Source organism: Cervus canadensis, chromosome 11, assembly GCF_019320065.1.
Source record: "Cervus canadensis isolate Bull #8, Minnesota chromosome 11, ASM1932006v1, whole genome shotgun sequence".
Taxonomy (NCBI): Eukaryota; Metazoa; Chordata; class Mammalia; order Artiodactyla; family Cervidae; genus Cervus; species Cervus canadensis.
Window position 1 is genome coordinate 13,827,687 of NC_057396.1, and position 14,025 is coordinate 13,841,711.

General features: G+C 35.8%; 1 protein-coding gene across 3 annotated transcripts in view; it reads left to right on the forward strand.

Annotated features, from left to right (window-relative positions):
- CWF19L2 (CWF19 like cell cycle control factor 2) overlaps positions 1–14,025 on the forward strand; it is a 154,806-nt gene that overhangs the window by 9,736 nt on the left and 131,045 nt on the right. For 2 of the 3 annotated variants that reach the window (XM_043481561.1, XM_043481564.1), the window contains exons 4-5: positions 8,574–8,684; positions 9,421–9,543. In XM_043481561.1, the coding sequence (XP_043337496.1) occupies positions 8,574–8,684; positions 9,421–9,543 (234 nt within the window). The remainder of the gene's footprint in view (positions 1–8,573; positions 8,685–9,420; positions 9,544–14,025) is intronic. The other variant, XM_043481562.1, reaches the window with a different exon arrangement.

The following is a 14,025-nucleotide window of genomic DNA, read 5'->3' on the forward strand; positions in this document are numbered from 1 at the left end:
GTTTTCATTCCAATCCCAAAGAAAGGCAATGCCAAAGAATGTTCAAACTACTGCACATTTGCACTCATCTGACTCCGCTAGCAAAGTAATGCTGAAAATTCTCCAAGCTAGGTTTCAGCAGTACATGAACCAAGAACTTCCAAATGTTCAGGCTGGTTTCAGAAAAGGCAGAGGAACCAGAGATCAAATTGCCAACTTACGTTGGATCATAGAAAAAGCAAGAGAGTTCCAGAAAAACAGCTATTTCGACTTCATTGACTACACTAAAGCCTTTGACTGTGTGGATCACAACAAACTGGAAAATTCTTTAAAAGATGGGAATACCAGACCACCTTACCAGCCTCCTGAGAAACCTGTATGCAGGTCAAGAAGCACCAGTTAGAACCAGACATGGAACAACAGACTGGTTCCAATCAGGAAAGGAGTACGTCAAGGCTGTATATTATCACCCTGCTTATTTAACTTACATGCAGAGTGCATCATGTGAAATGCCAGGCTGGATGAAGCACAAGCTGGAATCAAGATTGCCAGGAAAAATATCAATAACCTCAGATATGCAGATGACACTACCCTTATGGCAGAAAGCAATGAAGAACTAAAGAGGCTCTTGATAAAAGTGAAAGAGGAGAGTGAAAATGTTGGCTTAAAATTCAACATTCAGAAAACTAAGATCATGGCATCCAGTCCCATAACTTCTTGGCAAATAGATAGGGGTATCCTTGCCTGTGAAATCTCATGGACAGAGGAGCCTAGTGAGCGACAAAGGGGTTGCAAAGAGTTGGGCCCAACCTAGTAACTAAACAACACTGAATAAAGCTACTGTGAATATGTACAAGTCTTTCTGTGGACATGTTTTTCTCTTGGAAAAGAACAATTATTTTCCAAAGTGTTTGGACCATTTTACTCCTCCCGGCAGTTTATGGGAGTTCCAGTTATTCTGCATCTTTGTGAGCACTTGGAATTCCCAGTCTTTGTAGTTTTCTGGCCATCTTACTGTGTGTATAGTAATATTTCATGTGATATTTCCTTGGGTATCAATGATGTGTAGCATTAATTTAAATCTTTATTGGTCTTTCTGTTTTCTTTTATGAACTCCAATTTACTAATTATTTTCTTTTACCATTAATTTCTCTTCATTACCGCTTTTGGTGTCCTAACTTTTTTGTACATCTCAAAGTTGTGAAGATTTTCTCCTGTGTTTTTTTCAAGAAATTTTGTAGCTTTCATTTTTGTGTTTGTCAGCACTTTATTCTGAGTAATTTTTGTTTATGGTATGTATTAAGTGTCAAACTGTAGTTCTTTTCCATAAGAATTTCCACATGTTCCAGTGTCATTTGTTGAGAAGGCTAACCTTTCTCTGTTAAATTACTTAGGCTCCTTTGTTTTAAATACAATTGAGCATATATATTTGTGGGGTAATTTCTAGACTCTCTTCTGTTCCGTTGACTTGCATGTCTCTCCTTGGCCAGTAAATACACTGTCTTAATTACCGCAATTCTCGGGTAAGTCTTGGAATAAAGTAGTGTAAGTTCTATGATTTTGTTCTTTTTGAAAAATGTTTTGCTACTCTGGGTTATTTGCGTTTTTAAAGTAAATTTTAGAATCACTTATCATTTTCAACAAAAGTGGCTACTGATGTTTTGATTGGAATTGTTTTGCATCAATAGATTGGTTTTGAGAGAGTTAATATCTTAAAATAGAGAGGCATGCAACTCATCATGCATATGATATATCTCTCTGTCTTTTAAAGTTTTTTAAAGTTTCTCTCACAGTGTTCTCATATTTTCAGTGTAGAGGTCTTACTATCATCTTTTGCTATATTTTTGTATTTTATTTTCTTGGGGTGCTGTTGGAAATGGAATTAAAAATAAATTTTATTTTTCTTGTATTTGCAGCTAGTATATATCTTTACAATAGATTTTTGTATATTTGCCTGTATCTTGTCACCTTCCTAAATTCACAAGTACTAGTGTTAACTTTTTTTGGTTGATTTCTTAGTATATGATTATGTTATGTGTGAATAAAGACACTTTATTTTTCTTTCCAATCTCTATTCCTTTTACCTCATTTGTTAATTTTTTATTTTATTTCGCTAGCTGGGACTTCAGCATGGTGTTCAATAGAAGTAATGAGACTGGACCTCCTTACCTGTTCCTTAAGTGGAAAGTATCTTTCACCTGAAAGCATGATATTAGCCGTGGGCTTTTTATGTATGCCCTTTTAGATTGAGTAAATTTTCCTCTATTTTTATTTTTTTCCCTAAGGGTTGGTGTATTGAATAAGCATTGGATTTTGTCAAATACCTTTTACACATCTATTAATCTAATCATATGATTATTCTCTTTTATTCTGTTGAAAGTGAAAGTGAAGTCACCCTCAGTTGTGTCCGACTCTTTATGACCCCATAAACTATAGCCCACCAAGCTCCTCTGTCCATGGGATTCTCCAGGCAAGAATACTGTAGTGGGTTGCCATTTCCTTCTCCAGGGGATCTTCCCACCCAGGGATCGAACCCTGGTCTCCCACATTGCAGGCAGACGCTTTACCCTCTGAGCCACCAGGGAAGCCACATGAAGAATTACATTGGTTAATTTTTTTAATGTTATAGGAAGCTGAATTCCTGGGATAAACCCTGTTTGGTCATTTTTCTTTATAAAATATTTTATTTATATATATTTACATATGAATTTTACTGAATATGTTTTTTTTTATGATTTGATTTGCCCACAGTTGGTTGAGAAGTTTTGCATCAGTGTTTATGAGGGATATTGGGTTTTAGTGTTAAGGGTAATGCCGGCCTCACATATGAATTAGGAAATATTTCCTCTTCTGTTTGTAGAAAAGTTTGTGTTAAGATTGGTGTGGTTTCTTCCTTAAATGATTGCTAGAGCTTACTAGTCAGACTGTTTGGGCCTAGCATTTTCTTTGTGGGATGCTTAAAGTGCAAATTTAATTCTGTTAATATCTGTATTAAATGTTTTCTTTTTATTCTTGAGTTATGGTAATTTGGATTTGCAAGGGATTTGTTTATGTCATCTAAATTGTTGAATTTATATCCCCTTCTTCATTCCTGATTTTAGCTATTTCTGTTTTTTCTTTGTTTCCTTGGTCAGTATAGTTTTAGGTTTATCAATTTTATTAATCATTTTTTTCAAAGAACTGACTTTTAGTTTCATTGATTTTCTATTTGTGTACACTCTGTTGATTTCCATTGTCTTTATTCTTTCTTTCCTATTATATATTTTGTGTTTAATTTCCTTTTCTTCTAACTTCCTGAAGTGGGTACATAGGTCTTTCATTCTAAACCTTTCTTGTTTTCTAATTGAGTATTTATAATCTACAAATTTTTCTCCTAGCACTGTTTTATCTCCATGTAACTGATTTTGATGTTGTATTTTCATTGTCATCCTTTTCAAAATATTTTCTAATTAACTTTGTTATTTTTTAAACTTACAGACTGTATATGAATTTATGGATTTAACCAGGAATTTGTGGATTTAACCCTTTTTGTTTCTGGCTTCAAATTTAATTCAGTTGTCATAAAACATACTATGTATAATTTAGTTTTTTAAAAAACTTATGAGCCTGAGTTTATGGCTTAGCCTATGCTCTATCTTGGTGAAAATTTCTTGTGTAATGGAAATGTATGTATATTCAGGTGTTGTTGATAGTTGTGGTGTTCTGTGAATGTCAACTTGGGAGAAAGTTTATTCATAGTGTAAAATCTCTGTGTTATGAATTTGTCTTTTTCTTCTTCGGGTTTTGTCAGTTTTACCTTATGTATTTTGAAGTCTTGTTAGGTACATACACATTTAGGATAGTTATATCTTGTTGATGAGTTGATGATTACAATATCATGAAATGTTCCTCTTTATTTATGGTAATATTCCTTAAGACCTATTTCTGTCTCATGTTAATAAAGCCTTTTTAGTTTTGTTACTATTTTTGCTTTCATGGTGTATCTTTTTAAAAATTTTTTTAGTTTTAATGTATCTTTATTTTATATTAAAAGTGTATTTCTTGTGGACAGTCTATATTTAAGGCTTGGCCTTTTTATTTAGCTTATCAATTTCTTCCTTTTAAATTAGAGAATTTTCTCCATTATCTAATATGATAGTCACATTGAGTTTTAAATTTTTAGTCAAAATTTATTGAAGTTATCAGGTTGAAAGATCATTTCTTTAGTCTCACTAGCCAGATTTTTTTGTATTCATAGATACATATGGCTAGATTAGTGGCTACCATATTGGGTGGTTCAGATATAGAAAGATCCTATTAGATACTACTTAGATTATTTATGTTTAATATAATTATAAATATGTTTGAGTTTCTCTTCTTGCCAGTCTGTTTTCTGTTTGTCTCATTTGTTTTTATTCCTTTTCTCTTCTTTCTCCTACTTGTTTTTTTTTAGCATTCATATATATATTTTTTTACACAGTCCAGGGAATTCTACAGGTCAGAATACTGGAGTGGGTAGCCGTTCCCTTCTCCAGGGGATCTTCCCAACCCAGGGATTGAACCCATATCTCCTGCCTTGCAGGCAGATTCTTTACCAGCTGAGCCACGAGGGTTTTTTTTTTTTTTTTCAGCTTTTTTCCTAGGTTTTTTTTCCAGTCTTTTTTAATTCTAGTTTTGTGGTTTTTCTGCTGATCTTCTGGCGGTTTGTGAGCTCTGGAGATCTCTCTGCTCATGTGTGTGTGCTCAGTTATATCCGACTCTTTGCAATTCCATGGACTGTAGCTCATCAGGCTTCTCTGTCTATGGAATTTTCCAGGTATGAATACTGGAGCAGGTTGCCATTTCCTACCTCAGGGGATCTTCCCGACCTAGGGATTGAACCTGCATCTCTTGCGTCTCTGGCATTGGCAGGTAGATTCTTTACCATTGCGCTGCCAGAAATAGCACAATTGTTCCTTACATGGTACTCATTCTAATAATTGTTTCTTACATGGTAGTTATTCTTCGTGTATCCCTGTGGACTTGCATTCTAAACATGTTCAGTTTGTTATTGAGTTAAGGACTACAGGGGTCTCATATACTTTTCTGGAACTCTTTCTCTGTATAGGTTCCTTTTCATGGATACTCTGTCTCCGTCATCATGAAGCTAAAATTCTGTTTCTTTAGCTCAGTGAGATTGTCATACTGTGCTTGCTTTACCTCTCCTTGTGCCTTTGTCTGGAAAGTGCCGGCAGGCAAAAACCAGTAGAGTGTAATTGTAACACTCACTTGTTTCTCTTTTCTCAGTCCTGCACAACTGAGAGTCAGCGTCTAGAAACAGTTGTTTCTTATATTTTCTACTTTTATTTTCATTTCTGTATATTTTTAATCTGATGTGGCATTTATTTTTTCATGACCAATGCAGAAGTCCTCAAGTACTTTGAGACATATACACATTTATATATATATACACACATACATTATATGTAAAACCTATATTTTACATGTATAAATTTTATGTATTTTATGTGCATATATAACATATGTATATAAATATGTATATTTTCCTTGGTGGCACTTTTCTGTCTTGGTTCTGTCTTTAGGTTTTGACTGTTAGGTGGGAAGAGGAGTGTGGTTAATTATGATGCTACACATGAGAAGAGTCCTGGGACCTCTCTTAGGTCAAGAGTCACACTGATAGTTTATAAATTCTTCAAGGTAAGATGGAAGATTGAAATTAAAATCAGCAAGAAAACTTAGGTCATGGTGTGAGGGGAGGGGAACACAAATCATGCTGAAGTGGTGAGGTGAGTGAATAATAGTGAAAATTAGCAACAAAATCAGTACAAATGAAGTGGAGGTAGGAGAGCTATACAGAATGGTCCACATGTCGTTGTATAAAGGGGTGAGACTGTCAGCTCTGTCACAGAGGCGTCTTTCCTTCAGTGCCTGATGTTTAATGCTGGGACGCAGGCTGCTGCCTGAAGTCGCTATCCTGAGTTGTTGGAAGAGTCAGTTCAGCTAATTGTAATGCACATTTATTGAATGCTGACTTTTTGCCAGACACTTTCATATACGTGGGGAATATAAGCATATAGAGTTTGAACTTTTGGGGAACTCATTATTTAATTAAGTAGCCACATCCTTCCAGTGTGTAATCTCATGATGCTGTGGCATGTCAGGGTATTAGGGAAGAAGGATTTTATATGCAGGCTTACTGAGGAAATGATGCCTGAGTTGAGATTTAAAGGGTGAGCAAGAAGCAGCCTCGCACATGGAGGTGTGTGTGCACAAGGACTTGTGGGAGCAGAGGTGTGGGAGTAAAAGGGAGCGTGGTGTAAAGTGTGTGTGTGTGTGTGTGTGTGTGTGTGTGAATTTAACTCTAAGGGACTTAGCAGTGTTAGGTTATAAAACAAAAGAGGATTGATAGGATTTTGTAAACCATGAAGTTTGATTTATGCAATAGTAAGTGTATCATCAAATTGCATTCATTTGTATTTATTAGAGAACTTCAGAATAGCCATTGGTTAATATAAAATATATAGAATGTAAAGGTAGTTAACTTTTCTTTTACATAAAGGAAATCAGGTAGACAGTTTAATGGTAGTATGGCCTTCTGGGACCCAGGCTTCTAGTTTTGTCACTCTGTTGTCTTTAAAAAGTGCCTCTTAGAGTACATAACAGTAGAGAGGATTCCCTCTTTTTCTTAACTTCCAGAAAGTCCTACACAGTACTTTATTTCCACCTTATTGGAGACTTGATTAAGCCTTTACTTTCTAGGAAGGGAAGCACATTATATCTTCAAATAAAATTGAATCTATTGGAAAGAAGAGGAGTAAAAATAGTCTTTATGACAGGTCGTCAGATGTGCCCTTTGCATCGCTCTAAATGTATTTAGAGTGGGAGTTGGAGAATGAAAGGGAGCAGGAAAGACAGGGGTTATGGAGACTAATTTGGTTTTTCCAGATGAGAAATAAGCAGGTCTGATCTAGGGCTGTTGCTTTAAGGATGGGGAGGAAAGAGTATATATTAGTTGGAACTATTGGCTGTAGGTAACAGAAATGAAATTTAAATTGGTTTCAGTTCACTTCAGTTGCTCAGGTGTGTCCGACTCTTCGCAACCCCATGGACTGCAGCACACCAGCCTTCCCTGTCCATCACCAACTCCTGGAGTTTGCTCAAACTCAGGTCCATCGAGTCGGTGATGCCATCCAACCATCTCATCCTCTGTCGTCCCCTTCTCCTCCTGCCTTCAATCTTTCCCAGAATCAGGGTCTTTTCCAATGAGTCAGCTCTTCGCATCAGGTGGCTAAAGTATTGGAGCTTCAGTTTCAGCATCAATCCTTCCAATGAATATTCAGGACTGATTTCCTTCAGGATGGACTGGTTGGATCTCCTTGCAGTCCAAGGGACTCTCAAGAGTCTTCTCCAACACCACAGTTCAAAAGCATCAATTCTTTGGCACTCAGCTTTCTTTATAGTCCAACTCTCACATCCACACATCACTACTGGAAAAACTATAGCTATGACTAGATGGACCTTTTTTGGTAAAGTAATGTCTCTGCTTTTGAATATGCTATCTAGGTTGGTCATAACTTTTCTTCTAAGGAGCAAGCATCTTTTAATTTCATGGCTGTAGTCACCATCTGCAGTGATTTTGGAGCCCAAGAAAATAAAGTCTGTCACTGTTTCCATTTTTTCCCCATCTATTTTCCATGAAGTGATGGGACCAGATGCCATGATCTTAGTTTTTTGAATGTTGAGTTTTAAGCTAACTTTTTCACTCTCCTCTTTCACTTTCATCACAATTAGAGTACAAAAGTCTCATAGGACATATAGCAATGCAGCTGAGTTTTAGGAATACCTGGAACTAGAGTCACGAATGCTTTCATGAGTCTTCTTGCTATCTTCCTTTTCTTCCCCTCTTTGTTCTGTTTTTGTTTTTCTTGATACTGATAAATTTTTGCTGAATTCTGTGCCTCATGTTAGAAATGGTCTCTGCCAGTGTCTTTCCAGTTCTCCTTAGTTATAGAGTAAACCATTTTAGATTTCTGGAGAGTGACTAAGATTGAAATTGGTTGGTTTATGTAATAACCTCTGAAACAGTCTGCTCTGGCCAGGGATGGAGGTGGATCCCATGATAATCATTTGGTGTTCACTGTATGGTATAGTTTGGAAATCTTTTGGAAATACAGTAGTATGTTTAGATGGCGGGGGCAAGATGATCCTGAAACTTCTGACTTGGGTAAGTGGGTGGGTAGTGATGCCAGGATGCTTAATTCAAATACATAGGAAGAGGAACAGGTATTGTAGAAGTAGATGCTGGGTTTACTTTTTGTTCTTATTGAGTTCAACATGGCATTTAAATATTGTAGGCAGTTATTTAAATCATTGAAACTTTGGGTATATAAATTAGAAAGGTGTCAGTATAATTGGTGGTATTTTAAGCCATGAGAATGAATTTAATTCCCCAAGAGGAATATTTAGAGATTAAAAAGTATAGTGGGCAAAGACTGGAAACCCAAATAAGGTTGATATTTTAGGGATGAAAAAAAATGAAAGAGTGCAACCACACAGAGTTTTTATATGAAAGTATGTAAATTTGAGAATTTTACTTATATGCTAAATATTCTTAGAGCTCTGAAGATGAGTGGGTTGAGGCTGTTCCCTCCCAGACTCCTGGCAAGGAGAAGGCCTGGAAGATTAAAGATGAAAAGTTAGAAAAAGAAGATAATCAGATTATTCAGGTAAGCCACCTGATTTTAAACAAGTGTGAACTTACAAGAGTAGATGAATGTTAAAATGAAAGATGCGTGTAATTTCTTCAGTAGAAAAATTAGACTTTATAAACAATATAACTTTTACAAGTAATTTAGCAATAATGCAATCTGCTGAGCCTTTGAACTTCATTTCTTCTCCTGTTGGAAAGTTGGCGTTTATCCCTGTTCTAGTCTCTCAGGGTTTTCTGCTTCTGATTGTTGATGGGGAACTGGTACTTCTCCTGTTATGTATTTGAAGCTTTGTACGGTATGACCTGTCTACAGTTAGTGGAGTTCAAGTCACAGTTTTTCCTTTCACTGCATGCCAAAATTTTACTTGCAATGCTTTTAGTTGAATAGTTCACTAGTTTTGGGTTATAGTTCATATGCCAAAGAAGAGAGTTATTTTTATATTGTTAGCAACAGTGAAGAAAGAAAGATGGGAAGAACTAATGTCAGAGTACCTGTTTTGTATCAGACATTGAGGTAGATGCCTTAAGTCAGTTTCTTGTTAACTCCTTACAGCATTCCTGAAATGTAGGTGTTTTTACCCATTTTTACAGGGGAGAGAATAAGGCTTACAGAGACTAAGAAACTTGCTAAGTAATTATACAGCCATGTGGCTTTAATCCAGGTTTGAATGCCTCCAGAGTCTCTAAAATTTATTACTAAATGTCTGGTGTTGTTTTAATCAATTTAGATTGAAGTGACTTCTTTTTCTTAGCAGAGGGATGAATGGATGACGGTTGATTTTATGTCTGTTAAAACTGTGTCATCATTGTCACTCAAAGCTGAAAAGGAAGCTGCAAGGAAAACACAGCAAGAGAAGACCCAGGCACTTGAACAGGTAAGAGAATATTTAAAATACTTTACCTTTCTAATTTGCCTTTAAGTGATACACATGTATATAAATGCAGTTTTACTTGTAAGATACTATTTTTTGTGATATTTAGTAAAATCAGTGGGAACAACTATGAAATGTGATATAAGTTCTTTTAAAATAAATTTTTTGTAGGAAATAAGTATAAATGTATGTTGTGTTTATAAATCTAGGGCATATATGGTTGAGTATAGAATTTGATTTACAGCTTTGATTTATAAGGGTTTAGGGCTTGAACCGTGTTATATGTGTGGTCTGAAAATCTTTGAGGTGAGAATTTAAAGTATTCTTGAGTTAGTAGTACCTTGAAGTGATTGGCAAAAGTAACTCCTGGTCCTTTCTAGGGGATGACACTGTCAATTTAGGCCTCACATGTCTCTCAGAAACAAGTTCTATGGCATCAAAGGTCAAAAGCTAAAATCATAAAATGCATGAAAATGTAATGATGGTCCGTGAATGAGATTCACTTGAAACAATAAAGAACAGATGAATGGACAAGGAAGCTGTGGTACATATACACAATGGACTATTACTCAGCTATGAAAAGGACCACATTTGGGTCAGTTCTGATAAGGTGGATGAACCTGGAGCCTATTATACAGAGTGAAGTAAGTCAGAAAGAGAAAGACAAATACTGTATACTAATGCATGTATGTGGAACTTAGAAGACAGTACTGATCGTCCTACATGCAGGGCAGCAAAGGAGACACAGATTTTGGACTCAGTGGCAGAAGGAGAGGGTGGACTGATTCGAGAGAATAGCGTTGAAACATGTACATTACCATATGTAAAATAGATGACCAGTGCAAGTTTGATGCATGAAGCAGCACACTCAAAGTCGTGGTCCTCTGGGACAACCCAGAGGGATAGGGTGGGGAGGGAGGCGGAAGGGAGGTTCAGGATGGGGGGAGACACATGTATACCTGTGGTTGATTCATGTTGATGTATGGCAGAAGCCATCACAATATTGTAAAGTAATTATTCTCCAATTAAAATAAATAAATTAATTTTTAAGAAAAGAAATATCTATACCAATAAAAAAATAAACAACATAATCAGACCCATAAAACCTTTATCTTTTGGAATATTTAATAGCTTTATATAGTAACAGTAGGTATAGGAAATATGAATATGGGGTAAAAGATTAATAAGGTGGATTTGAGACAGAGCCAGTGCGAACTTGTAGAAATGAAAAATATGAGAGTTGAAATTAGAAAACTTGTAAATGGTCAAACAACAAACTGAATACAGCTGAAGACAGAATTAGGTAACAAGAACAAGAAAATAGTCTTTAAGAATTTACCTTGAGAGCTACGGTATAGCACATGGAACTCTGTCGGTGTTGTATGGTAGCCTGGCTGAGAGGGGAGTTTGGGCGAGAATGGATACACGTGTATGTGTGGCTGGGTCCCTTCGCCGTTCACCGAAACTGTCACAGCATTGTTTGTAAATCAGCTATACCCTAATACAAAATAAAAAATAAAAAAAAAGAATTTACCTTGAACACCGCATAGAGGCACTAATAAATGAAAACTATGAAGGAGTGATCATGAAGTCCTATGATCAATTTTTTTTTCTTTTGTTTTTTCCCCTCAGTTCAGTTTTAATTTTGAAAATGTTGGTGTGGTAAATTGTATTGGCTTTATAATTAAGGAACTGCCCATGTGTAACTTTGGGGCCAGGCATTTTTAGAACACCTTTATTTCTGTTTTGTCTCTGAGTTAGACCTGAAGACGTTGGGACTCAAGGGGAAAGTTCCATAGGGAGATATCCAACGGATAGTAGAGCAAGAAAGAGGAGCTGACGTCAGGAAGTTGATTTTACCCGTTGCCATTACATGCTTACTTCTGAAATCATGCTCTGCTCTTCGTAGGCATGAACAGTCTGATCTGTTAGGGTATCCCTGGCTTAGGATCTTAGGTTTTGCCTGTATTCAAGCCTGTTCTCTATATCAATAGAATGTTGTAAACTCTTCAGTATTTTTAAGTAGATTGAAATAGTGATTAGTTTTTCTTAGAAATACTATTACAGAAAACCTTTCCTTTCCTAAGAAACTGTAGTACTTTGTCATGCTTATCAACTTTCCAGCTCTGAATTACAGGCTTTCTAATTAATATAATCTTTTCTTACAAATCCTCATGTATAAACTTCTCTGATTCAAGTAAGTTAGCATCTGTTGGTCTGCTCATTTGATAATGTAGGTTTTGTCTTTTGCACCTGTATCGTCGTTTCCACTCCTGTCCTGCTCCTCTAGTTTGAATGCCAGTTGTTAGTTGTCTGTCTTCTCCTCTCTGCCTCGTTTATGTCCCTCTACCGGAGCTGAGTTAGTATGTGTAGGGACTGAGGAGAGCCCCTGAAACTAAGAAACATACAAGGTTAAATATTACTGTGGTTCAGGCCCTAGTTTACTCTTGCCTGGGCAGTTACAATAACCTCTTTTTTTTTTTCCCCCAGCAGCCTGCAACTGATGTCAGATTAACTTTTTCAGAGTACAGCTTCTGTCATGGTCTTATTACTCTGTTTAGAAGTCTCCAATGATTCAAGTTAATGAGAATGTGTCTTTGCCGTTTCTAATATTTCCTTTTCCACAGATGAAGCTCCGCTAGTGGTGTTTCATGCTCTACCCTCCTTTCTCATTCTGTCCTTGAAGATATGAAGTACGTTTTCTATTAGAAAATTTGCAAAGAATAAACTGGGCATGCTTGACTTAGCCCTGCCTTACCTTCTTATGGAACAGACTGCCTGCAGAGATTATGTGGTGAATGAGATGATGTGGGGGTTAGTTCAGCGCATTCTACACCTGGGAAAGTCTGCCTCATTGCAGGGTTCAGTTAACAGATGCATTTGGTGTCCACTGAAAGAAAAATTCCACTTTAGCCTTCATTAACAATAAAGGTGATTTTGGTCTTTTATTTCCTCTTCTTGTGTGTGTGTGTGTGTGAGTAAGTGAGTGTATGTTTCTTACCTTGCTCAGAGCCAAGATTGAAAAGAAAGGAGCTATATTTATTGTTCTTTTTTAAAAACCTCAAGATGCTGCCTGCAAATGGAGTCCAAACAGATTGGACTCTTTTCTTTTGTGTGATTTGCACCTCAACCAAAATAGTTAATTACTTTGTGTTTTTCTGCAAATTTCTGTCTCAGAATTTTTGTTCATCTGAATTTTTCTAAGTACATACCCTCTATCTCTGTATGGCTACATCTTGTTTATCCTTCAAGGCTTAACTTGATATATATGGTGAAATTCTTACTATTTCCCTTGATTGAAATAAATCTCTTCTTCCTTTATGTTTCCATAGTACCTTATCTGTTCCTTTACTTTATAGTACTTGTAATTTTCTATAAAGTGCTCTAATTTAATAGTCTTATTTTATTTCCCTTATGAGATTATAAACTTTTTAGAAAACTATATGTGCTGCTTTATTTCTCTTATACATTTGAAAAGGAAGAATATTTATTATTCTTTTACCCATGAATTTATTTTTGCTGCCTTGTAGATACCTGGATTTAGTCCTGATGTTTGATAACCTGTAGTACTTTTTCATTTTTGCTTAGGTAAAAATTCAGATTATTGTTCAGGAGTAAATCATCTAGACTAATTAGTGAGACTAGCCAGTTTTCAAACATCCACAGTTTGAGTATGTTGTGCCTGGTACATCATCTTATTCTCTTTTTTCTTTCTTCAGATGATGGTTAGCATTTTTATTTTTTTTATTTTTGTAATTGGTATTTAAAAGCTTTATTGTGTTTTTAATTTAATTTTATTTTTTATTGAATTGTGGTTTGCATACAATATTAGTTTCAGGTGTACAACACTGTGATCCAGTATTTTTATAGATTATAACATAGTGGCTGTAATTCCTTGTGCTGTACAGTATGTCCTGCAGTTTATTTTATACCTAGTAGTTTGTGCATCTTAATCGCCTGCCTCTGTTGAACCCCTTGACATTACCTTTCCTGACTGGTGTACTGGTTTGTTTTGTGAGTCGGTTTCTGTTATTCATTTGTTTCATTTCACACATAAGTAATAACTGCAGCATTTGTCTTTCTCTGTCTTGGCTTATTTCACTAAGCATAATACCTGTCATCCATGTTTTGGCAAATGGCAGAATTTCCTTCTTTTCTTACGATTGAGTAACATTCCAGTATGTGTGTGTATCACAACTTGTTTATCCATTCATCTGTTGATGGATACTTAGGTTTCTTAAATATTTTGGCTGTAGTGAACAATTCTGATATGAACATTGGAGTACTTATATCTTTTTGAATTAGTCTTTCATTTTCTTTGAATTATATACTCAGGAATGGAATTTCTGGATCATATAGTAATTCTGTTTTTAGTTTTTTGAGGAACATTCATACTGTATTGCATAGTGGCTGTATAAATTTCCATTCTTACTTATAATGCACTAGGATTCTCTTTTCCCCAAATCACCAGCATGTTATCTGTGG